The sequence below is a fragment of the Callorhinus ursinus genome, unplaced genomic scaffold (assembly GCF_003265705.2).
Source record: "Callorhinus ursinus isolate GAN/ISIS: 27379988/994484 unplaced genomic scaffold, GSC_fseal_2.0 scaffold54, whole genome shotgun sequence".
Lineage (NCBI taxonomy): Eukaryota > Metazoa > Chordata > Mammalia > Carnivora > Otariidae > Callorhinus > Callorhinus ursinus.
This window is the reverse complement of record NW_027397116.1, coordinates 8189042-8215721: the sequence shown is the minus strand read 5'-3', so window position 1 is coordinate 8215721 and position 26680 is coordinate 8189042. Positions and strand designations below refer to the sequence as shown.

The 26680-nt window shown below is 37.3% G+C and overlaps 1 protein-coding gene across 10 annotated transcripts in view; it reads left to right on the top strand.

Moving 5' to 3' along the window:
- SPATA17 (spermatogenesis associated 17) overlaps positions 1-26680 on the top strand; it is a 215146-nt gene that overhangs the window by 155284 nt on the left and 33182 nt on the right. For all 10 annotated transcript variants that reach the window (XR_012375661.1, XR_003212173.2, XM_073884110.1 and 7 more), the window contains one exon: positions 25225-25307. Coding sequence is in view for 8 of the 10 variants with exons in the window: in XM_073884110.1 (XP_073740211.1) it covers positions 25225-25307 (83 nt within the window). In the remaining 2 variants the exon portion in view is untranslated. The remainder of the gene's footprint in view (positions 1-25224; positions 25308-26680) is intronic.

The following is a 26680-nucleotide window of genomic DNA, read 5'->3' as shown; positions in this document are numbered from 1 at the left end:
CAAAAATAATAATGAAATAATGTATTGAATATTGAGATTAAATTTTTATATGTATCATAAGTTCTTGAATTTGACAGCCTTTTATTTTTAAAGTTTAAGTAAATTACAAGTTATATATAAATGTTCTGCAATAAATTGTGCTTTGAATGGCAACAGCAAATAAACATTCCTTAGTATTTTGAATATTAAAGTATTTTACCTACACATGTTTTTAGTTCAGACTCAGTAAAGTTCAAGGGCATCCAAGTATGAAATAGCTTGTGAGGAAATTCACATTGCTTTCTTAATTTGATTTAGTTGGAGAAAAGGACACTGGTTCAGAAAATAGAACATTGTCTTTAATAATTTTGGTTTAAATATAGACATTAGGTATTGTACATAGACTAGTACATGTATATATAATTTTCCAAAAGTTTATGAAAGGAGTTGGCATTATAAAATACATTAATTCCCATTGTCTTCTCTGTATCATAATATTATATAGACTTGCTTATGGGAAGCATTGTTAAAAATAGTCAGAAAGGGAATATGGCCTTTAAAAATAGCATAGGGAAAACCATACATTTATTATTTAGGATAAATGTAACTGGATATTTTATATAAATGATTTAAAAAGTAGGACATCAGTTACTGAGAACAATGTAGTTGACAAATAATTAGTCCAAGTAGAAAGGAAACTTAATTCTAAGAATAGTAAACTTTTTGATGCACTAAAATTATTTACTTTGTTTATATCAAAGTAAAACATGTACATAGTAAAAATAAAGTAAATATGTTCAAAGACTTAGAATGTAAAGTGGCATAGTCGTGATCCATTCTTCTCCCATCCTTCATGTTCAATCCTCCTTTCCAGAAATCACCATTTTCAATTCTTTTATATTCTACCTAAAGAATATGCTTTCTCTTAATTTATCAGTTTTAGATGTTAGCTATTGACTTTCAGCTATGGAAATATGAATTTAGATCTTTTATGACATCCTCTCCATGTTTTCTTGAAGTAATTCTAAGTCGAGTCAACAAATATTCAGCCTTTCTGTATTGGGTTTTTTTGTTTTGTTTTGTTTTTTAAGCTGTGGAAAGATTGTTTCTTACTAAGCCATGAAGTGTTCTATGATGATATTTCTTTCTTGTATAACTTTTTATACAGGAAAGTAATAATTTCTTTCCTGGAATTAATAACTGCATTTATCCCCATTTGCTTGATTTTCTTCACACTTCTTGTCAAGTTTCCCTGTACTCTGTAAGAGGCTTTCAGTATAATTATTATCTCTGAAAATTCCATCCCACATTTAATTGATACTGATTAGATCTAGAATTTTCAGTTGAAAGTTATTTTTACTCCGTTTTAAGCCACTGGTATCTGTCATTTTATTTGGGAGTAATTTTCTTCCATTATTTCCTAATTCTTTTCTTCTTGTTTTCTGAGATTCTGGAGTTTCTATAGTAAGAGATCAGATTCTCTACATTGATCCTCAAGTTGTTGTTGGTTTTTTTTTTTTTTTTTTTTGGTTTTTTAAATCTTCTTTCTCCTAGTTCCATTTCATTGTCCCTTTGTTTTACTTCCACGGAGCATTCCTTGGTGTTAAATTCCAGTTTTTCTATTGGGTTGTTTTTTCTGTATTATTATTCAGTAAAGCTCTTTCTTATTTTTAATTTTTTTAAATAGCAGCCTATACTTGCTTAATGGATGCAATATATATGCAATATATATTTTAATGTCTCTTAGAATATTTTAGATTTTAATGATACTTTGTTCTGCTTCATAGTCATCTAATTTTTTTTTTTTTTTTTTGCTTATTTATAACTGTCTCTTGTCTTTTAGGTTGGAGGTTTTTCTCAAACATCTGTTAATCTTGGGGTGTTCATTATTAAAAATGAGACACTAAAATGCTAGTTGAACTCATTATGTGCCTGAGTAAGGCTTATTTGATAGCTTTCACCTCAAAGGTAACTTTCTATAGAGGGGCCACTACTCGTAGCCTTTCAGTTTCGCAACAAAATTCCCTAATCTGCCAAATGTGCTAGTGTTCTGGGAGTTGGGAATGGAGCTGGGGTATGAACAGTATGGTGTTCTCACCATTCAGTGGGAAGACTTTCACTTAATTAGTGCCTTAACCCTCAACGTCTACTATGCCTAATGTCTCCAGTTTTTGTTTTTGTTTTATTTCCCCTCAGAAAATAGACCCCCTAACCCTGGGAGAGAAAAACAAGGAGGTTCCTGGGGGAAGAACTGTTCCTGATAGGGACTTTCAGCCAAACCCCGTGCCTCACTTTTGGCTTCTGAGATATCTGAAGATTCCAAAATCCAAATATGGGTATTGGAAGGAAGAATAGGGTGGAATTTCATTTGTATCCAGACATAAAGGTATCTCTGTTTTCTGTTCTTTTTAGGGCTGGTACCACTCCTCATCTGTTTCTGAACATGGGGTCACTGCCATCTCCCAGTATCATTGAAGATGTAGTTTTGCAGATGTTTGTAATCCTCCATGTTTGGGGGCAGATTTCTAAGAGGATAAGATAGGGCAAGAAATTTATTGCTCTGCCATCTTAAAACTGGAAGTCTTCTAGATGAGTAATTTTGAAGTACAGGTCTATAAAGGCTTTTGAAATAATAGTGTTATTTCCCAAAACAGAACATTTTCTTTATACCAGTAGGTTTTCATTTCAAAGTATATTTGAATGTGATAGATGGAGGATATGAACACAGAAGGCTGGATCTTGCCCCCAGGAACCTTATCATCTAGTGGGGGACATGAAACATGTGTAGGAATTACTGTTATACCAACCAGAAAACATAATAAGGGCAGTGAGAGTGAGAAGGGTATAATTATGCACCATAGGCATGCAGGGAGATCTAACTTACATCTGCAGAGAGAAGGATTTCCAGGAGGAGGTAGCCTTTTTGCATGGAACTTAATGTTTGGGTAGGATTTACACCTAGTGAGAGCTTAATAAATATTTTCTGAATATAGTACTGTTCAACTTTGGTGGTTTGACATTTTTCTTTCTACTTCTGTTAATGATAAATATTCTTTTCTTCGGTGTGGTATAGCAACTGCAATCAGTTTCACTTATTCTTGTCTTAGTTTTCCTGAGAGGAATTAACAAAAGCGCTTTTATAGAGAAAATGTACCATTCAGTGACAGTTATTGATATAGCCTATAATTACAAAAAAAAAATCCTTCCTGTGAGAATTCCATTATATTAATGATGCGTGTATATTATTAAGAATTATAAACATTGAGTAATAAAGCTTCAAGTTCACATGTTCCCAGATGTTATTTTGGGGCTTCTAGATTAGCAATTTTTCAAAAACATAAACAGTAATTAGAAATCTTTCATAATTTCTTTTAGAAACAGCACTTGATTTTAATTCTTTCATTTAAAAAAACTTGTAAGAAAAAAAAGGTGTCAGAACTATTGACATTTTTATAGCTTGACAAAAATTAAGCATAATTAAAATGAAATATTTGTTGCACAAATTAAACTGCAATTAATATGTTTTCTGCCAGTGCTTGAAGGGTAAGATGAAAATGGTGTTGTTAGTAGACTCCCTGCTGCGAGACTAATTTCTTGATTTTTATACCACACATTATCACAGACATTCTCACAGTAAAAAAGTAAACCAACAAGTAAAAAAACACTGTTTGATGAAAATGGTATACAGGAGGAGATAGACTGGTTTTTATGAAGGCAAAAATCCGATGACTTAGTTGATTCCAAGGGTAAGATTTGTACTTTTAAAGCCATTAAAATAAGTAGAAAATTGCCCTTCATTTTAGTTAGCTATGCCTTTTAAATTAGCCAGTTTATTGTTTCGGGAGTGTTTGCATTTTCAGTAGGTAATATAGAAAATGAACAAGATATGTTATGCAGAGGCCTCCCCTCCAGCTAACCAAAAAACAATAATAAATCCCATCACAAAAACTTAGATGTGAACACTTTCAAGGAAAGTGGAGGAAGACGCATCTTTACTTCTTTTGTAGGGGGTTCACGTTTTCTCATTGGAGCCCACAATCAAAAAAACCAAAACAAAACCTAACCTTGACTAAAGTTAGTTATTGCTGTAAAAAAAAAAAATTCTGCAGCAGCCACTTACCCAGATAATGCATCAAGTATTATTTCTATGTGAATATTTTTCTGGCTAATTACATTTTGACATTAGACACCATTTATGGCTGAATGAAAGAAAGAAGTAACCATTAATAGTCCTCTTTATTTCTCCAAATGTCTCTCTTGGGCCATGCTACTTAAGGGATGCCAATGCACTAGTGGGAATTAGAAGTTATGGGCTAGGCCCCAGCACTGGCTGACTGGTGCACACCTACCCCTTCCTGGGGAGCCAGAAAGGTGTCAATGCATGTTGCATGAGGACAGCATTAGCCTTGGCAGTGCCCGTTGAAGAAGTGATGAATGGAGCTCTGTTCATAGACGACAAGGCCACGGTGCCCCTTTCTAACCGCCTACAGAGAAAAGGGAATGAACGAGATATGTTAGGCAGAGACCTCCACTCCAGCTAACCGAGAAATACTAATAAATCCCATCACAAAAACTTGCTTGATGCTTACCAACATTAGGTACTGCTAATGCCAAATGCACAAAGAGGCTTTCAGACATCAGAAAATTTTGCCCTCCAAAAGTCTTAGGGCAGATAAATCAATCTTTTTAGGGTAGCTTGTGGATTTGGGTTACTTGAAATGACACTAATGTTGTAGTGACAAATTTGGTGGTTATAGTGATGCTCTTAGTTTGCATGGTTACATTCTCATCTCCTTCAAGTTCGTTCTCAAATGTCATCTGAGAGCAGGCTTTCCTGACCACGTGATTTGAAACTGCAGGCCCTACCTTGGCCCTTCTCCCTCCCCTGTTTCATTTTCCTTCATAGTGATGGGGAAGAACCAGGGAAGTGATGGGGAAGAACTGTCTTATGGAGTTGAAGAATGAATCTTGCAGATAACGGAGATTGAGTAAAGTGATAGAAGTTTATTAAGTGAAGATACAGAAAAAGCTTTCAAGAGTGAGAGGGGTCCAGACAGGGTTGCCAATGAGGGCCTTTAGGGTTGGTCTTTTATAGGAAGCTAACCGGGGAACTTAAATCCTTTTAACATTTATACTGATAATCACCATTGAGCAAGGACTGGTGATAACACCTTCAATGGCTTACTTCCTTTTTAGGGTCCTGTTATTCCTTGTTGGTCATAGGTGATTATCATAAAAAAAGACACCCACCCCACATGCCTAGGGCAGGGTGGTCTAGTTTGTTCCCTTATCTCTGGTTTCCCCACATGTCCACATTTTTGGGATTTCTGTGAGCCTGATCACATAGCCCCCATCTTATCTCTCCCTACCTAGCCCTGCCTGTCCCTTACTCAATAGCACTTATTATCTGACTGATTTATTTTCTTGTTGTCTGTCTGTAGTTACTAGAAATTTAAGTTTCATGAAGATAGGAATTTTTGCCTGACTGATTCATTGTTGTATCCTCACAGCCTAGAGTAGTGCTTGGCCTAAGTAGTCATTTAACATTTTTTTTTTTTTGAAAGAAAGGAAGAAAGGAAGAAAGAGTGAAACCAATTATTTAAAAGGAGCAGAAAGAAATTAAATAAATATGATAACTCATGATAATATGAAAATCTTGGTTTAGTAGAGGATTATGAGAATTCTGTTCATTTAAGCTTCATTTATACTTTTAATCTCAGAAATTATACTGAAATGAAAACCTCTTAATAAAACTAAAACTAAAATGTCAGGGGACACCTGGGTGGCTCAGTTGGGCGTCTGCCTTCAGCTCAGGTCATGATCCCAGGGTCCTGGGATCAAGTCCCGCATCAGGCTCCTTGCTCAGCGGGGAGCCTACTTCTCCCTCTCTGTCTGCCTCTGCCTACTGCTCCCCCTGCTTGTGCTCACTGTCTCTTTCTCTGTCTGGCAAATAAATAAATAAAATCTTAAAAAAAAAACCTAAAATGTTAGGTTATAATTGATATACAGTTAGTAGTCACAAAAAGTTATTTGCAACCCATTCTGTAAAGAATAGTAAACAATACTGTGACTCCCTTAGTTCATATTTTTATTCGTGTTCTCATTCATTCAGCATAGTTTGTGCCCTAAGAGGCATGGTATCTGTAGTATTCTATAGAATATAGAAGTCCGTGCAACAGTGAGTGCATCACGATAGAGCCTCTCTGTGTAGTAGGCATGCAGTGGATTCTCGTACTTGAGGTGGTCATGATCTGTAAGGCCAGCATGAACACTGTGTCAGCAAATACCAAACCATTGCTCCTAAGGGGAATATAGGGTTAGGTTCCTGAGAGCCTGTGGTCAACACTTTTATCAACTAACCAATACATAACATTGTTTTATGTGTGTTTCTGTTTAAATTCATTAAATATATATTGTTGATTCATTAACATCTGACTCCTGGCTAATAGCACTGTAACTCCTGCCTGAATGCAGATTATCTAACAAACATCTTTTCTCCTCAAGGAACATAGTAGCCTTCTTGCACCTAGGAACACTAGACAGCAATGCAGCTCTGTGCTTGGGGTCCATTTTAAACAGTGAAATCACCCAACAACAAGCACAAAAAGATGGAAAAGGTAGTACTAAAATTAGAACACAAAGGGACACTTGTTTGCAGCATAAGAGCTGAAATTCCAAAGCAGGCCTCAGCTGGGATGTGTACATCAGGTGACTCAGCTTTTTTGCTACTCTGCTTATATCTGTGAGTGAGTTTGAAAGCACTGTGGGTATTGATTAGGAGGTTACAAATGAATTTTAGTAAATTTGCAAATAAGGAATCTGAATAGTGAGGATCAATGGTTAGTGTTCTTATAAAGAAGTCATCATTGAACACATTGCTCTGGGTATTTACTGGTGAATCCGGGCATTATCCTCTTTGCAAAACAGAGTCACAATGAGAAATCCTGTATTTCCATTCAGTCATGATTTATTGAGTCCTGATGGGTCAGGCACTCTAATGGTGCTGGTGATAGGACATAGAAGACAAATACACCCTCCTGTTCGTTTGCCATAGAGCTCACAGATGAGTATCTGTTACCACTTTTTCTCTACTTTATTGTCTCCTTCTCTCCTCCTCCTTCTCCTCCTTCTCTCTCCCTCTCTCTCTCCTTCTCCCTGCCCTCCTGATTTCTGTCTCTCCCTCAAATACTTTTAGACTCAGATTCCTGAAGGTACTGAGGGAGGTGGGCTGGAAAATGGAACATTCCAGAGCGTGTAGCTGACTTTAGGAGGACCCTCTTGATGATGGAGAACGGGCACACAGTTTCCATCTCCTCTTAGCTTCTAGAGTGACAGGGTTGAATGAGAGGCTGAGGAGGTGCTATTCCAGAAGGCTCACACTTTGAGCAGATTCATGGTTTCCCCAAGGCCATGTCTGTTTATTATCATTCAGTCATTCATTCAGCCAAGTAATATTTACCGAGCCCCTACCATACACTGTGCTAAACCTTGGGAATACAACTGTGAAAATAGTGTGGCCAGTCTTTTAGTAGTTATTTCCCCTCTTGAGAATTGTCTTAAAGTACCAAATTACCTAAAGGCATTCAGTTTCTTTCCTACTAAGAAACATGCAGTATTTAAGAATGTCACAATCCTGGTTTCAGTTGTTATTCTCCACTCTAAGTGGTTTTCTTTCTTTTTTTTTTAAATTTATTTATTTGAGAGAGAGCATGAGTGAATGGGGGGGCACGGAGGGGTAGTTCACAGAGGGAGAGGGAGAGAGAATCCCAATCCATGCAGAACACAGAGCCGACACGGGGCTCAATCTCACAACCCTGAAATCAGGACCTGAGCTGAAACCAAGAGTCTGACATTCAGCCAACTGCACCGCCAGGCTCCCCTGTAAGGAGTTTTCCTTAAGCCATTTCAATATTCTCTCTGAACACTTTTGCAGCCCGTTTTCCAGTACACTAACCAAAGGCAAGCCCGAACTTTCCCTTTAATGCCAGGTTCATATAGCATTCCCTTCTACTTAAAATGGACTCTTTCTATATGAAAATAATGTTCCTGGAACCTCTTACCCTGATATCATTAGCTTTGTTACCAAACCAACTAAAAGGCTACAGATCATTCTAACTACAACATTGTATCTAGTTGGATGTTCCATTTCAGTAACTTTTATTTAGATGACATTTTTACTGTTTTTAGTTGAAATTAAATAGATAAGGCCACATTTTATATGTACAAATATATTTCTATATCTAGATCTATTCCTTCTGATATATCTTTATATCCTGTATCTCTTTGATTGTGGCCATAATACATATACACCATAATGCAATGAACTGGTCAAACACGAAACCATTATTTATCCTTCACTTTTACATATCTGGCCTGCCATTTCCCACCTGTGCATTTATAACCAAGGCTATAAAGATGGAGGAGGAGCATGAACTAAATAAAAGAAAACAGATAAAACTATTAAAACTATAGCAGATAAATCCGATAAGAAGAAAAATATATAAAAATGGGAAAAGATTCAACAGAAACTCAAATATATAATATTAGATTTCAGATGTACCCACACTGAAATAAAAGTAGGGATGTGTATACCAAAGTCAAATATAAATGACCTTTGAATAAGTAGCTATTTAGGATTATTCACTCACAACTATTCCTTCCGCCCTCCCACCTCCATAAGGGTATCTAACAATTTCTTAGTTTGGAAATAGCTAACACTTATGAAGTCCTTGCTATATGCCAGGCACTGTTTTTAAATGCTTTATGTGTATGAACTCATAATCATTGTAACAGTCCTATGAGTAAAGTGTTATTATTTTCGTGTTATTTCATCTCTTTCAAATGAGGAAACAAGAATTGGAGGTTAAATTAGTTGTCCAGAATCACAGAACTCTTAAGAATAAAGCTGGATTTCGGAGGGGGGAGCAAGATGGCGGAGGAGTAGGGGACCTGGATTTCCTCCGGTCTCAGGAATTCAGCTGGATAGGGATCAAATCATTCTGAACACCTACGAACTTAACAAGAGATCGAAGAAAAGAATAGCAACAACTGTCTGAACAGAGAAGCGACCACTTACTGGAAGGTAGGACGTGCGGAGAAGTGAATCCGAGGCGATATTCGGGAGGATAGACGGCGGGGGAGGGGGCCTCCATCGGCCACTTCTGGCAAGTGCTAGAGCCGCGGAGCACAAAATCAGAACTTTTAGAAGTCAGCTCCGCTGAGGGACGTCGCTCCAGTGGCTAAGCGGGGGGTGGAACCCTCACGGGACAGTGTGGTCTCAGGACCCTCGGGGTCACAGAAAGACCAGGGGAGCCTGAGTGCAGCAGAGCTCCCAGGTATTGAGCGGGAAAGCCGGCTGCAGAGATGGAGCCGAGGCTCGGGCTCTCAGCTCAGGGTGGCCATAAACTGTGATCCGCGGCCCACGCGGACCACTGCTCCTCCAGCAAGGACCCAACAAGCGGCAGATCCAAGGAGACTCCCCTTCCTCCCCCGGGAGGAGCAGCTCTGGAGCGCACCGCAGGGATCTGCTGGGTTTGGAGACTCCACATAGGGTCGGGTGCCAGAGATAGAAACAATCGGTCACAGGCTGGGTGAGCACGGAGTGCGGCCGGAGACCGGGGAGAAGGGAGGGATTGACTGGCTTTTCTCTGGGGGCGCACTGAGGAGCGGGGCCCTGAGTTCACGGCTCCTGCGGGGCAGAGTTTGGGAGGCTGCCATTTTCACTCTCGTCCTCCAAAGCTGTACTGAAAGCTTGCAGGGAACAAAACCTCCGAGAGCAAACCCGAGCAGATTGCTTAGCCCGGACGCGGCAAGGGCGGGGGCAATTCCGCCTTTGGCAAAGGCGTTTGGAAACCACGGCAACAGGCCCCTCCCCCAGAATATCAACAAGAACCACCAAGCCAAGAACAAGTTTACGGATCAATGAGAACGGCAGAACCCCAGCGCTAGGGGAATACTGCACATAGAATCCATGGCTTTTTTACCATGATTCTTTAGTCTTTCAAAGTTAATTCTTTTTAACTGTCTTTTTTTTCTGAATTTTTCTTTTTCCCTTTCTCAACCAACATCTTATCCCTTTCTTAAAAAACATTTTTATTTTTCATTTTTAGAGTCATATTCTATCCATTCATAGTAGTTACCCTTATTTTTGGCATATATATATATATATAAGTTGTTCCCTCTTTAAAATTTTGAGATACAGTCTCTTCTAACAGATCAAAATATACCCTAAATTTCTAGTGTATGGCTTTGTTCTAGTCTCCTGCCTGATCACATTCTCTCCTTTTTTTTTTTTAAATCCTCTTAGTTCTTTTTTCAAACAACTTCTTATCAATTCCTTTTATAAAATTTTTTATAATTTTCATCTTTACAGTCCTATTCCATCCCTTCATCATATCAACCCTTATTTTTGTACATATATAAGTTTCTCTTTCTTTAAAATTTTGGGAGACACTTTCTTCTAACAGCAAAATACACCCAAAATCTAGTGTGTGGCACTGATCTCTGCACCAGCCTGATAATATTTGATCATATTCTGGTTTTTTTGTTCTGTTTTTTTTTGTTTGTTTTATTCTGTTTTTGTTTCTTTTTATCTTTTTCTTTCTTTCTTTCTTTCTTTCTTTTTCTTTTTTCTTTCTTTCCCTTTCTTTTCCCCTGGTTTCAGGTCTTTTCTGATTTGTTTAGAGTATATTTTCTGGGGACATTGTTACCCTGTTAGCATTTTGTTCTCTCATTCACCTATTCTCCTCTGGACTAAATGACAAGATGGAAAAAATCACCTCAACAAAAAGAACAAGAGGTAGTACCGACTGCCAGGGACCTACTCAATATGGACATTAGTACGATGTTGGATCTAGAGTTCAGAATCATAATTTTAAAGATACTAGCTGGGCTTGAAAAAAGCATGGAGGTTATTAGAGACACCCTTCCTGGAGAAATAAAATAACTAAAATCTAACCAAGTCAAAATCAAAAAGGCTATTAATGAGGTGCAATCAGAAATGGGGGCACTAACTGCTAGGATAAATGAGGCAGAAGAGAGAATCAGCGATATAGAAGACCAAATGATGGAAAGTAAAGAAGCTCAGAAAAAGAGAGATAAACAACTACTAGATCACGAGGGCAGAATTCAAGAGATAAGCGATACCATAAGACGAAACAACATTCGAATAATTGGGATCCCAGAAGAAGAAGAAAGAGAGAGAGGGGCAGAAGGTCTTTTGGAGCAAATTATAGCAGAGAACTTCCCTAATGTGGGGAAGGAAACAGGCATCAAAATCCAGGAGTCACAGAGAACCCCTCTCAAAATCAAAAATAGGTCAACACCCCAACATCTAATAGTAAAATTACGAGTCTCAGAGACAAAGAGAAAATCCTGAAAGCAGCTCGGGAGAAGAGATATGTAACCTACAGTGGTAGAAACATTAGATTGGCAACAGACCTATTCACAGAGACCTGGCAGGCCAGAAAGGACTGGCATGAGATCTTCAGAGCACTAAACGAGAAAAATATGCAGCCAAGAATACTATATCCAGCTAAGCTGTCACTGAAAATAGAAGGAGAGATAAAAAGCTTCCAGGACAAACAAAAACTAAAGGAATTTGCAAACACAAAACCAGCCCTCCAAGGAATATTGAAAGGGGCCCCCTAAGCAAAGAGAGAGCCTAAAACAGCATAGATCAGAAAGGAACACAGACAATAGACAGTAACAGTCACCTTACAGGCAATACAATGGCACTAAATTCATATCTTTCAGTAGTTACCCTGAATGTAAATGGGCTAAATGCCCCAATCAAAAGACACAGGCTATCAGATTGGATTAAAAAACAAGACCCATCTCTGCAAGAGACTCATTTTAGACCCAAAGGCACCCCCAGATTGAAAGTGAGGGGGTGGAAAATGATTTACCATGCTAATGGACACCAAAAGGAAGCTGGGGTGGCAATCCTTATATCAGACAAATTAGATTTTAAACCAAAGACTAATAAGAGATGAGGAAGGACACTATATCCTACTTAAAGAGTCTATCCAACAAGAAGATCTGACAATTGTAAATATCTATGCCCCTAACATGGGAGCAGCCAATTATATAAGGCAATTAAATAACAAAAGCAAAGAAACACATTGACAACAATACAATAATAGAGGGGGACTTTACCACCCCCCTGATTGAAATGGACAGATCATCTAAGCAAAAGATCAACAAGGAAATAAAGACTTTAAATGACACGCTGGACCAAATGGACTTCACAGACATATTCAGAACATTCCATCCCAAAGCAGCGGAATACACATTCTTCTCTAGTGCCCATGGAACATTCTCCAGAATAGATCACATCCTAGGTCACAAATCAGGTCTCAACTGGTACCAAAAGATTGGGATTATTCCCTGCATATTTTCAGATCACAGTGCTTTGAAACTAGAACACAATCACAAGACGAAAGTCGGAAAGAACTCAAATACATGGAGGCTAAAGAGCATCCTACTAAAGAATGAATGGGTCAACCAGGAAATTAAAGAAGAATTTAAAAAATTCGTGGAAACCAATGAAAATGAAAACACAATGGTTCAAAATCTTTGGGATGCAGCAAAGGCAGTCCTAAGAGGAAAGTATATAGCAATACAAGCCTTTTTCAAGAAACAAGAAAGGTAACAAATACACAACCTAACCGTACACCTAAAGGAGCTAGAGAAAAAACAGCAAATAAAGCCTAAACCCAGCAGGAGAAGAGAAATAATAAAGATCAGAGCAGAAGTCAATGAAATAGAAACCAAAAGAACAGTAGAACAGATCAATATAACTAGGAGCTGGTTCTTTGAAAGAATTAACAAGATTGATAAACCCCTGGCCAGACTTATCAAAAAGAAAAGAGAAATGACCAAAATCAACAAAATCATGAACGAAAGAGGAGAGATCACAACCAACACCAAAGAAATACAAACAATTCTAAGAATATATTATGAGCAACTCTATGCCAGCAAATTAGATAACCTGGAAGAAATGGATGCATTCCTAGAGATGTATCAACTACCAAAACTGAAGCAGGAAGCAATAGAAAACCTGAACAGATCTATAACCACTAAGGAAATTGAAGCAGTCATCAAAAATCTCCCAACAAACCAAAGCCCAGGGCCAGATGGCTTCTCAGGGGAATTCTACCAAACATTTCAAGAAGAATTAATACCTATTCTTCTGAAACTGTTTCAAAAAATAGGAATGGAAGGAAAACTTCCAAACTTGTTTTATGAGGCCACCATTATCTTGATCCCCAAACCAGACAAAGACCCTCTCAAAAAGGAGAATTACAGACCAATATCCTTGATGAACATGGATGCAGAAATTCTCACCAAAATACTAGTCCATAGGATCCAACAGTACATTAAAAGGATTATTCACCACGACCAAGTGGGATTTATCCCTGGGCTGCAAGATTGGTTCAACATCCGCAAATCAATCAACATGATACAATACATTAACAAAAGAAAGAACAAGAATCATATGATCCTCTCAATAGATGCAGGAAAAGTATTTGACAAAGTACATCATCCTTTCTTGATCAAAACTCTTCAGAGTATAGGGATAGAGGGTACATACCTCAATATCATAAAAGCCATCTATGAAAAACCTACAGCGAATATCATTCTCAATGGGGAAAAACTGAGAGCTTTCCCCTAAGGTCAGGAATGCGGCAGGGATGTCCACTTTCACCATTGCTATTCAACATAGTATTAGAAGTCCCAGTCACAGCAATCGGACAACAAAAAGAAATCAAAGGTATCCAAATCGGCAAAGAAGAAGTCAAACTTTCACTGTATGCAGATGATATGATACTTTATGTGGAAAACCCAAAAGACTCCACCCCAAAACTGCGAGAACTCATACAGGAATTCAGCAAAGTGGCAGGATATAAAATCAATGCACAGAAGCAACAAGACAGAAGAGAGAGAAATTAAGGAGTCGATCCCATTTACAATTGCACCCACAACCATAAGATACCTAGGAATAAATCTAACCAAAGAGGCAAAGGATCTGTACTCAGAAAACTATAAAATACTCATGAAAGAAATTGAGGAAGACACAAAGAAATGGAAAAATGTTCCATGCTCATGGATTGGAAGAACAAATATTGTGAAGATGTCAATGCTACCTAGAGTAATCTACACATTCAGTGCAATCCCCATCAAAATACCATCCACTTTTTTCAAAGAAATGGAACAAATAATCCTAAAATTTGTATGGAACCAGAAAAGACCCCGAATAGCCAGAGGAATGTTGAAAAAGAAAAGCAAAGCTGGCAGCATCACAGTTCCGGACTTCCAGCTCTATTACAAAGCTGTCATCATCAAGACAGTATGGTACTGGCACAAAAACAGACACATAGATCAATGGAACAGAATAGAGAGCCCAGAAATGGACCCTCAACTCTCTGGTCAACTCATCTTTGACAAAGCAGGAAAGGATGTCCAATGGAAAAAAACAGTCTCTTCAACAAATGGTGTTGGGAAAATTGGACAGCCACAAGCAGAAGAATGAAACGACCATTTCCTTACACCACACACAAAAATAGACTCAAAACGGTTGAAAGACCTAAACGTGAGACAGGAGTCCATCAAAATCCTAAAGGAGAACACAGGCAGCAACCTTTTCCACCTCAGCCGCAGCAACTTCTTCCTAGAAACATCGCCAAAGGCAAGGGAAGCAAGGGCAAAAATGAACTATTGGGATTTCATCAAGATAAAAAGCTTTTGCATAGCGAAAGAAACAGTCACCAAAACCAAAGACAACCGACAGAATGGGAGAAGATATTTGCAAATGACACATCAGATAAAGAGCTAGTATCCAAAATCTATAAAGAACTTATCAAACTCAACACCCAAAGAACAAATAATCCAATCAAGAAATGGGCAGAAGACATGGACAGACATTTTTCCAAAGAAGACATCCAAATGGACAACAGACACATGAAAAAGTGCTCAACATCGCTTGGCATCAGGGAAATCCAAATCAAAGTCTCAATGAGATACCACCTCACACCAGTCAGAATGGCTAAAATCAACAAGTCAGGAAATGACAGATGTTGGTGGGGATGCGGAGAAAGGGGAACCTTCCTACACTGTTGGTGGGAATGCAAGCTGGTGCAACCATCCTGGAAAACAGTATGGAGGTTCCTCAAAAAGTTGAAAATAGAGCTACCATAGGATCAAGCTATTGCACTACTGGGTATTTACCCCAAAGATACAAATGTAGGGACCCAAAGGGGTACGTGCACCCCGATGTTTATAGCAGCAATGTCCACAATAGCCAAACTGTGGAAAGAGCCAAGATGTCCATCGACAGATGAATGGATAAAGAAGAAGTGGTATATATATACAATGGAATATTATGCAGCCATCAAAAAGAATGAGATCTTGCCATTTGCAGTGACATGGATGGAACTGGAGGGTGTTATGCTGAGCGAAATAAGTCAATCAGAAAAAGACATGTATCATATGACCTCACTGATATGAGGATTTCTTAATCTCAGGAAACAAACTGAGGGTTGCTGGAGTTGGGGGGTGGGAGGGATGGGGTGGCTGGGTGATAGACATTGGGGAGGGTATGTGCTATGGTGAGCGCTGTGAATTGTGCAGAACTGTTGAATCACAGATCTGTACCTCTGAAACAAATAATGCAATATATGTTAAGAAAAAAAAAAAAGAAGAAGATAGCAGGAGGGGAAGGATGAAGCAGGGGAAATCGGAGGGGGAGACGAACCATGAGAGACGATGGACTCTGAAAAACAAACAGGTTTCTAGAGGGGAGGGGGGTGGGGGCATGGGTTAGCCTGGTTTTGGGTACTGGGGAGGGCGCGTTCTGTATGGAGCACTGGGTGTTGTGCACAAACAGTAAATCATGGAACAGTACATCAAAAACTAATGATGTAATGTATGGTGATTAACATAACAATAAAAAATTTCAAAAAGAAGAAAGCTGGATTTCAAACCCAGGCAGCTTGGCTCCAAAGCAATAGTACTTCAGAGTAGAAGTTGTAAGTTATTAGTTTTCAAAGCACTCTTGCAAATACCATCAGTGACACGCTAAGCATAATGTAATATGCAAATGAACTTGGTTTCCTTTCCACGTTCAGACTGACAATGCATCATGAACTTGTTATCAGCTAAAAATGGTTTCTTTGGGAAACTGCACAAATGGTTAATTGAAAGAGTAACATGATAAATCCTAAAGCTATGGGAATGAGAAGAACACAAATAGAGAACACTTTAGGATGTTTTCCTGAAAACACAGAGTGAACAGGGAGAAGACACTAACTCCTACAACATTTAACCATATTCTTTTGTCAAAACTATAGAAATGCTCATGCCATCATAGCATCTTCCACATGTAATGAGAGCAAAGTTTTATTGTACGGGAATAATGCCAGGCTGTCTTTTAAACCTGCCTATGAACTCTCATTTGAAGACTATAGAAAATTCCAGGTGCAAACTAGACTTAACTGTGATCTCATTCAGGAAGTATTTTCAGTTAAAATAGTATTTAGTATTCAGCTAAAAGTTCTTGCCACACTCTCTCTCTCTTTTCTTTTTAAGTTCTAAGAAAAATCTTTGCAATGCTTTAGAGGTATTTTTTTGAATTTTTTTTTTTTTAATTTAAGCTGAACAGTATGTGCATAACCTTTGATTTCTGTCTTGTCCTTCCAATCTCAGAGGTTTTCTTTGCTACAGTGTTATCAGCACTGTCCTGCTTACCAACATTGAAGCTGATTGTTTAAGTACTCAGTTGTGAGTATCTGGTGAAAAACCTTAAATAACTAGATAAACAGCCCAGCTGCCAACCTAAAGTAATCTTACACTTAGGGGGTGAGTGGCCCAGGAAATTTGCTCTTTGTCATTTTGACTTGGGTTTGAAAATGGACCTGGGCTGCATTCCAGCTCAAAGAGCCGTTCACTTCCAAAGACTCCTAAATTGTCCCAAGGAGCTCATTTTAACAGTGGATTATTTGTGTTTGGCTGGGCATCCTAATAGCAAAAGCTGTCTGCTTTGGCAAGCAAAGGCTATGGCAGGATTTAGAATTAGTGTCCCCAGTGTTTTTCTTGATGAGGTTATTTTTCAGAAAAGCAATTCCCCACCCCACATTTAAAAAGTGACACTGCATGAGTGTTGTGCAGGTGGTTTTCTTGAGCTCATAAAGAGCTTCCCATGGCAGGGTGGCCTGTTTTATGTATCAGAGGCAAATTTTAAACAAATGAGAACCAGCACCAGATTCTCTCCAAAACCAAAGCTGTCTTAATGGCATATTCATCTTTTCCTATACCAGAGGTAGCAGTTACTGGTTAGCTAGGGCCAAGTAAGAATTTGGGGTTTTAAATTTAAAAAAAAATGGTAAAGAATTTATGAAAATTTTTCTTTTAGGGGATAGAAAGTGTAGGTACTTGAAGAGTCAATGCATGTTTATCTACACAACTGTAAATGCCTATTGTCTGACTTCCACTCGCCTGTGAGGTCTCCTGGGAAGACACAACTAAGTTTTGGTTACCATCAGTTGGAAGCTGACTAGCATGGTACTTACACACTATGGATGTTCAAATGTTAGTGGAAGGCACAGGTGAGACTATAACACAGGATTAAGTCACACTTCATTCACTGTATTAGAGGAGTCCAAAAGTAAGTACACAAGAAGGTCCACAGGAATGAAGGAAGAACATGTTAGCATTTCTATTTATATTGAGTTTTACCTCATTTGTATGCCTGTAACATGTCATTTTGCTATCACAGTATTACACATGTAAAATTTAAAATAAATAACTAGACATATATTAATAGTGCTTGCTTAAAATATCTTTACTGATGGGGGTTATGATCAAAATCTTTTGAGTCCCACTTCACGTCATTACTGCTCCATAATTCGTCTCTCATGGGTGCCAGTAGAATTTGTTCAATTTGATTTTTAAAGAACAGGATAGGTAGAATATGAATAGACTTCCTGGTTAATCCTTACAACAACCCTGTGAGACATATATCTCCATTTTATAGATGATGAAACAATGAGTTAAAAAGTGCTTCCTGTGCTATTGTTTTCTGGAATAATGTAAACAGAATTGGTATCATTTCTTCCGTATTTGGTAGAATTCATCAGTAAAATCATCTGGGCCTGTTTGGGAAGATTAACAATTATTGGTTCAATTTTTTAAATAGATATAGGCCTATTCAGGTTATCTATTTCTCCTTGTGTGAATTTTAGTAGGTTGTGTCTTTCATGGAATTGGTCTATTTCACCTAAGTTATCAAATTTATGATCATAGAGTTGTTCATAATATTCCTTTATCATCCTTTTCATATCCATGGGATCAGTAATGATGGTCCATTTCTCATCTCTGGTATTAGTAATTTGTGTCTTTCCTCTTTTTTCCTAGCCTGGCTAGCTGTTTATCAATTTTACTGATCTTTTCAAAGAACTGGCTTTTGGTTTTGTTGATTTTCTTTATTGAATTCCTGTATTCAATTTCACTGATTTCTGCTCTGATTTTATTTTCTTCTGCTTACTTTGGATTTGATTTATTCATTCTCCAGTTTTCTAAAGTGAAAATTTAAATTAGTGGTTTCTGCTATATGCATTCAATGCTATAAATTTCCCTCTAGGCACTCCTTTTGCTGCATCCCACAAATTTTGCTAAGTCATATTTTAATTTTCATTTAGTTTGAAATATTTTATTTTTCTTGATGCTTCCTCTTTGACCCAAATGTATCTAGAGGTATTTTGTTTAACCTCCAAATATTTGGGGATTTTTCAACTATTTCTGTTACTGATTTCTAGTTTAACTCCATTGTGATCTAGGAGTATACTTTGTATGATGTTTATTCTTTTGAATTTGTTGAGGTGTATTTTATGGCCCCGAATGTGTTCTGCCTTGGTGAATGTTCCATGTGAGCTTGAGAAGAATGTGTCAGCTATTGTTGTCTATAAATGTCAGTTAGAGTTGATTGATAGATGTTCTTTTCAATTGTATACTTACTGATTTCCTGCCTGCTGGATCTGTCAGTTACTTAGAAAGGGATGTTGAGATCTCTAACTACTACAATGACTTTTTCTCATTGCCATTCTATCAGTTTTGCTTCATGTATTTTGATGCTCTGTAGCTAGGCACATACACATTAAGGATTGTTATGTCTTCTTTGAGAATTGACCCCTTTATTGTGAAATACCATCTTTATCCCTGATAATTTATTTACTCTGAAGTCTATTTTGTCTGAAATTAGTATAGTTACTGCAGCATTCTTTTAGTTAATGTTAGCATGGTATATCTTCTCCATCCCTTTACTTTTTTTTTTTTTTAAAGATTTTATGTATTTATTTGAGAGAGAGAATGAGAGATAGAGAGCACGAGAGGGAAGAGGGTCAGATGGAGAAGCAGACTCCCTGCTGAGCAGGGAGCCCGATGTGGGACTTGATCCCGGGACTCCAGGATCATGACCTGAGCCGAAGGCAGTCGCTTAACCAACTGAGCCACCCAGGCGCCCTCCATCCCTTTACTTTTAATCTGCTTATATTTTTATTTTTATTTAAAGCAGGTGTCATGGAGCCAGCATATAATTGAATCTTGTTTTTGTCCACAGTCTTTGCCTCTTGTTCATGTATTTAGACTTTTCACAATTAAAGTGATTGTTAATATAGTCAGATTAATTTTTTTTAAAGATTTTATTTATTTGACAGAGACACAGTGAGAGAGGGAACAGAAGCAGGGGGAGTGGGAGAGGGAGAAGCAGGCTTCCCATGGAGCAGGGAGCCCGATGCAGGGCTCGATCCCAGGACCCTGGGACCATGACCTGAGCCGAAGGCAGACGCTTAACGACTGAGCCACCCAGGCGCCCTAATATAGTCAAATTAATATCTACCCTACTTGTAGGTGTTTTCCATCAATTATGTTGTTCTCTGTTGGTCTTTTGTTTCTGTTTTGTTTTTGCTTTCCACTCTTTCAGGCTTCTCTAGTTTTATTCAGCATCTTATATGATTCCATTTTCTCTCCTCTCTTGGCATATCAGTTATACTTCTTTAAAAAAATTTTTTTTGTGTGTTTGCTCTGGAGTTTGGAATATACATATAACTCATCAAAGTCCACTTTCAAATAACACTGTACTGCTTCGTAGGTAGTTCGACTATCTTATAACAGATTATTCACAACTCCCCGATCCCTTATAATATTGCAGTCATTTATTTACCTCATCCATAAGCTGTAGTCACTGATTATGTTTTATTATGTATATTGTACATATTATGTATTTATTATGTATTATATATGTATAATATTATTTTGAAGAAAATGATTATCTGAAAGGTAATTAAGAAAAATGAAAATAAAAGGTTTTATTTTACCTTCATTTATTTCTTCTCTAATGCCCCTCATTTCTAACCTATTTTGTTTTCCTTCTCTCGGATAACTTAAATGTTTTCTTTCTTTAGAAAAGAAATTGCATTTCTTGCATAGTAGGTCTACCTGTGACATTTCTTTGTTTGTTATCAAAATATATGTTTGTCTGCAAGTCTTTGTTTCTCCTTTACTTTTGAAGGATAATTTCTCTGGATACAGAATTGTAGGTTGGTGATTATTTTCTTTCAACACTTTCTCACTCCACTCTCGCTTGTGTGGTTTCTTCAGAGAAGTCCAATGTAATTCTTATCCTTGTTCCTCTATCTGGAAGGTGGGTTTTTCCCCTTTGGCTTTTTCAATATTTTTTCTTCGTATGGTTTTCTGCAGTTTGAATATGACATGCTTGGGTGTAAATTTTTGATGTTCTCTGAGCTTTCTGAATCTCGTTTCATGTCTGTCATTAATTTAGGAAAAAACTTCAAATATTTCTTCTGTTCCTTTTTTTATGTCTTCTCCTGATATTCCCAGTATGCCTAAGTTACACCTAGTATGATTGTCCAACAGTTCTTGCATATCTATTCCATATCTGGCATATGCTGTTCCATCTTTTTCATTCTCTTTTCTTTTTGAATTTCAGCTTTGGAAATTTCTCCTGACATATCTTCAAGCTCTCTGATTTTTTCTTCAGCCATGTCCAGTTTCCTGCTGAATCCATCAAAGCCATTCTTTATGTCTCTTACAGTGTTTTTGATTTTTAGTATTTACTTGGGTTCTTTTTTAGTTTTCATCTCTGCTTACATTACCCATGTGGTCTTGCAAGTTGTCCACTTTTTTACATTAGCATCTTTAGCATATTAATCATAGTTGAATCCCCAGTCTGATAATTCCAAAATTTCTGCATATCTGAGTCTGTTTCTGATGTCTGACTTGCCTCTTCAGATTTGAGTTTTTGGGGGTTTGTGGTGGGTGTTGCTGTTTGCCTTTTAGCATGAGTTGTCATTTTTTGTTGGACACTAGACATGATATATCAAGTGGAAAAAACTAAAATACGTAGGCCTTTAGTGTGAGCTTTTATGTTTTTTGCCAAGGAATTAGGCTGTTCCCTGTTGACTACAGCTGTAGTGTCAGAGCTAAAATTTTCTTTAGTGTCCTTTTCCTTCTCCCCTGGTTTTCTTTGAGTGTCCCTAGAGACTCTTAAATGGGGTCTCAGGCTTGCAGTTATTTTGGCTTTGATCTCCTGTTATTACACAGGAACCTAATGATGTGGTAAATTGTGGGGAGGGGAAATGTTCCATCGTCCTCTGATTAGGTCTCAGTCTTTTAGGGAGCCTTATTTCTCTTCCCTCAGATTGGTCAGGCTTTGATGCTCCCCCAGGCTGGTAAAATAGTTTCACTGAGGACATGCCTTATTAAGAAGAACAGAGAGCTCTGAGAATATTCCCAAATGGCTACTTTTTCCCTCCCTCTGTGGGAAGCAAGGGTGAGGTTCACAGTGAGAACCTGGTAGGCCTCCTACTAGTAAAACTCAGGATAGCATGGGAGCCCCTCTGTGATGGGGCCCCTCACAGTTCTTAACTCTCAACTGGCCCACATTGAGCCACCAGCAATTTGTCAATTATAGTTGAAGGTATTCCTATGAGATTGTCTTCAGTGCACTTCTCTTCCTGAGCTTCTGCTCCCAGGAGGTTGTGAACCTCACTATCTGCCTATCTCTCCCATTTTCAGAGCAGAAGTTTGCCCTGTGAGCTCAGTTTTCTGATGGATCTAAGAAGAGTTGATTTGAAATCTGTTCAGCTTTTACCTGTTGTGATGATGGAAGTGATGACTTCCAAACTCTTTACATATTGGACTGGAAACTAGAGTCCAGATGAGTAAACAAATTCAGGTAGTTTAAATACCTCAACCAAGCTGAAAACACTAGTAAGTGGTAGTCCAGGGATTCCCACCTGGTTCTGGGTAGACTAGGGCTTGGAGTAGGGCCCAGCACATGTTTGACAAATGAATCAGTGGCCCCAAGGCCAGGCCAGACCCCTTTCCACTATATCATACCACTGTTATCAAAAGTACAGTGATTAGATGGGGTCTAGGGTTCAGAGAATAAAGAAAATAACCAAATGAAAACTTCCCTCAATAAAAAAAATAAAAGAATGGAACATTCTTAAGGTTATTAGTGAAGAAAACAAAAAATTACTTACATAACAAGGGAAAGAATTGCTATAAAGTAAGCCTAATCAGCACTAGAATACTTTGGTCAAATGTGGACAACTAACTGAGATGTAAGAGGTAAAGAAAGCTCAGACTACCCCATTTCCATTTTTATCAGTTTAGTAAACTGCTTCTAGACAGGTGTTCAGAATATAAAAGTGGTTTACAAGACAGATGCAAAGAGGATCTGGAAAGTGAGGCCTTTGGAGGAAGAGTACTCTGTGTCTAGAGAAGAAGAAGCTGGGGGTCCGTTGAATAGGCCTCCAAGCATATGAAGAGCAGGCCCACCTCTACCATTTATAGAGCACAAGGCCAGAACAATGGAAGCCATGCATCATATGACAGATTGAAAAGTTACAGATCAAGTTAACTGTTAAATATGTTCTGTCATTTACCATAATAAAAATAGTTTTATAACAACATCAAGAACTACATGTAAAATTAAGAATGAAAGTTGGCAAGATATCAAAGACAACAGAATTTACTAATTGTTCCCATGACTGGGTTACCAATTGGTGGGTCTATAATGTTTGAGTGAGTAATAAAATAAAGACACACATAAATTATGCATAATATGTATTCCATATAGTTTATTTTCTTGCATTTATTTCAGCAGAATCATTAATTATATTTTTATTTTTTAAGTTTTTTAATTACATTTTTAAAATCAAGATTTTGATTTATTACATTATCAATAATGATATAAGCTGGATTTTAAAAGAAAATATAAATCTAAAGCATATACAGTTTGAATACATTTTTAGCAAGTGTAAATTAACATAAAAACAAAAATTTAAACTTATTTACATGTCTTAAAAATGAGTTATTTTATTTAGAATTATCTATTATGTCAAAATGAGGAATAAATATAATTAATAAATAACAAAAGTTTAAACTAAGATCATTTAGATAAAGATTAACCTTTTCATTTACTTTTTTGAAATTTAAATTGTTGTGTGTATTTATAAAACTAAAACTATTCATAGTTCTAGGTTTCTGAGTTCATTAAGTGCCTACATAAAAAATCGCTACCATGCTTCGCACATATGCCTAAACTTCATACATTCAAATTTAAGAGTAATTTGAATTGTTTACTATTGCAAAATATTCCTGCTATGTCAAGGGCAACTCTCGTAAATATGGTATCAATTCCTGAGTACCTCTAGAATCACAATTTGGACTAAAAAGAAAGCAAGAGTATGGATGTCCGGCACCACAGAAAAATAACCCTTCATCATATGAAGTTCTACTGCATTTCTGCTATCCAAGAGGAATGATTTTATTCAAATTAATTAGTTTTTTTATCTAAGCATCTTTGTCACTTAAATTCTTTTCATCCTTGAAAGCAGTGTCTGTTACAGCGTAACTGTCCTTCATGTCACTTGGGCTTAGTCACTTTTATTTCACTAACACAGAGCAACAGATGTGAGCTTCTCCCTGGGGCCTGAACAGCGTCAGTCATAAAAGCAGGTGTTTAGGGTTAAGAGCACTGCTGGGCCAGAGTAGAGAGCCGGCGGCAGAGACACCTGTGTGTTCTTCAGTACATTTATGTTTTGTGTGTTTGTAATGTATGAACTCTCTAAAAGAGGTGGGCTCAGGGTGGAGGTCCTGCTTTCCAAGGTTTTCTTAAAGGGAAAAAAAACAAAAACTGTCCCAAATCATCTCCATTACGGATAGGCCTCCCATAGGAGGAGACACATATGATTTTATCTAGTCTGACCATTTTATTTACAGTATTTAGTACTTTAGTACTTTGTACTTTAGTAGATTTAGTACTTTACTTCTTTAATTTATTTGCCTTTTTACCATGCATGAAGAGTGTTCATTTCTGTCCTCAGGCAAATGTGGCTTCTCTGGCTACTGAGTAAAAGAATGCTTTTGCCCTCTAAACTCCTGTAGCATTCCTTTGAATGCTACAACACTGTGGTACTTAGCACAGTATATCACCTTTCCCATTTCATTCATGCAGTCAACAAATCTTTATTTTTTACAAAACAAAGTACCTACTCCTATGAAGCTTATACGTTCATGTGGGACACAAAATAAATAAACATGTAATATCAAGGAGTGGTAATTAAGAAGATAGAGGCCAGTTGAGGTGACAGAAAGTTTCAGGAGTGCTATTTTGTATATACAGGTAGTCTGGGAAGGCCTCTTTGAACAGAGATGTCATAAAAGGAGGGAATGAGCCATGGAAATAAGTGGAGATAAGGCTGTCTAGGTGGAAGCATCTGTAAGTATAAAGACTAGAGGAAATGTGTCCAGTAAACAAGTGTTGCTAAAGAACACTAAATGAGGGGAAATGTAGAGGCCAATAAGCCACGTCAGAGAAGGACCCAAAAGCACAACTATGTGGGGGCCTTATAGGTCAAGGTAAAAAATACAGATTGTGAGTTCCTTGAAGAACTGGTCTGGTCTTTGCATTGCTCAGAGGTTTTTAATAGTACCACCCATAGCTATGGCAAGCCATGTGTCTAAGGAAGCTTCAGTATGTCTGGCTTTCAAATGATAAAAATTAACTGCCAATTTTGTCTTATTTGAGGATATGATGGGAAATTTGAAGTACGGTTAGATATCTATCTATAAATTTAATATGATATAAGTTATAATAAAATAATAATAACAATACAAAGTCAATAAGATCTCTGTGGTAATCTTTGATCTTTTTCTTCCCAGGATTTCCAAACTGTATTACCATCATTTGATCTCTTCTCAAAGTACGGAAAATTATATTCAAAAGCTGGACAAATTATCTAAAGGTATGCATTTTTGCTAAGAAGTACTTCAAAAAGTATATTAAAAACATTTTAAAAAATCAAATGAGATTGACTTTAACTTTTTAGCATTTTTAAAACCATGATATAATATATATATATAATAAAACTCCATTTTTCATTCTAATTTAATGGTTTTTAACATTCAGAAATCATGGATTTTATTTTTCAAAGCTCTTCTCCAAAATAGACTCAAAATACATTAAGAAGTAGGATTGACAAAAATCTGAAGTAATCTTTTTCTTTAAGTTAATTAATACAATAAAAGTTTTACATAATGCCATGAAAAAATATTGGTAGTGTCCAAAAGCTAAAATAGTTTAAAATAACTACTTTCAGTATGTGTGTTATTTGAAGTATGAGTTGTCTTTAGGGGATTCCAAATAAAGAGTGCCAAGGATCTCTGATTATCAAAGTTTACAGTATAGAGAAGAACAGAGATACCAACATAAACTTCAAGATCACAAAATGAGCTCTCAGTGAAAACTGTTTAATTGTTGAGTTTTAGAATAGGAAGTGATTATAATCAAAGTAAGACTAATAGGTATTCTGGCACTTTCAGCCTAATATAAAGGAGGTATCGGATGAAGACAGCAAAGATCACTGTGGTTGACGGAAAAGAGGCAGGAATTCAAAATCACACTGGGTGGAAGTCCCCCGGTGTCCTCCCACACCAGGAAGCGAGGGAAAAGCACTGGTCCATTGGAAAGAGCACAGAGTAGATTCAAGCAACTTAGGTTTGTTCTGTAGATTTAGTGTTAGTGTCACTTCTCCCCCACTTACAACTTTGGATGCTTCAACTCAAAAATCAGTGTGTTAAATGTAGATAGTAGTATCTACCTCTTAACTACTCCAAAGGAATATTGGAAGGGAAATATGAAATATTCTGAGCTAATAGAAAAACATAGTGCCAAGCGGAATTGCGGTTTCAAAGGTTTATAAAGTACCATTACATATGGGAACATTTATCTAGTATTTGTGATTCACCGTATGCAGTAGTGGAAATAAAATTTTTCGTATTTGTGTATGACTTCAGATATTAGTTCAAAGATATAGTGGAAGAAATCAGAGAGGGAGACAAACCATGAGACTCTGGACTCCAGGAAACAAACTGAGGGTTACAGAGGGGAGGAAGGTGAGGGGATGGGGTAGCCTGGTGATGGGCATTAAGGAGGGCACGTGTAGGGATGAGCACTGGGTGTTATACACAACTAATGAATTGTTGAACACTACATCAAAAGATGATGTACTATATGTCGGCTAATTGAACATAATAAAAAGAAAAGATACAGCCTGTTTATAATGGTGAAAGGTTGAAAACAATGTGTATACTCAGTATATGGTAAGTTAAATAAATA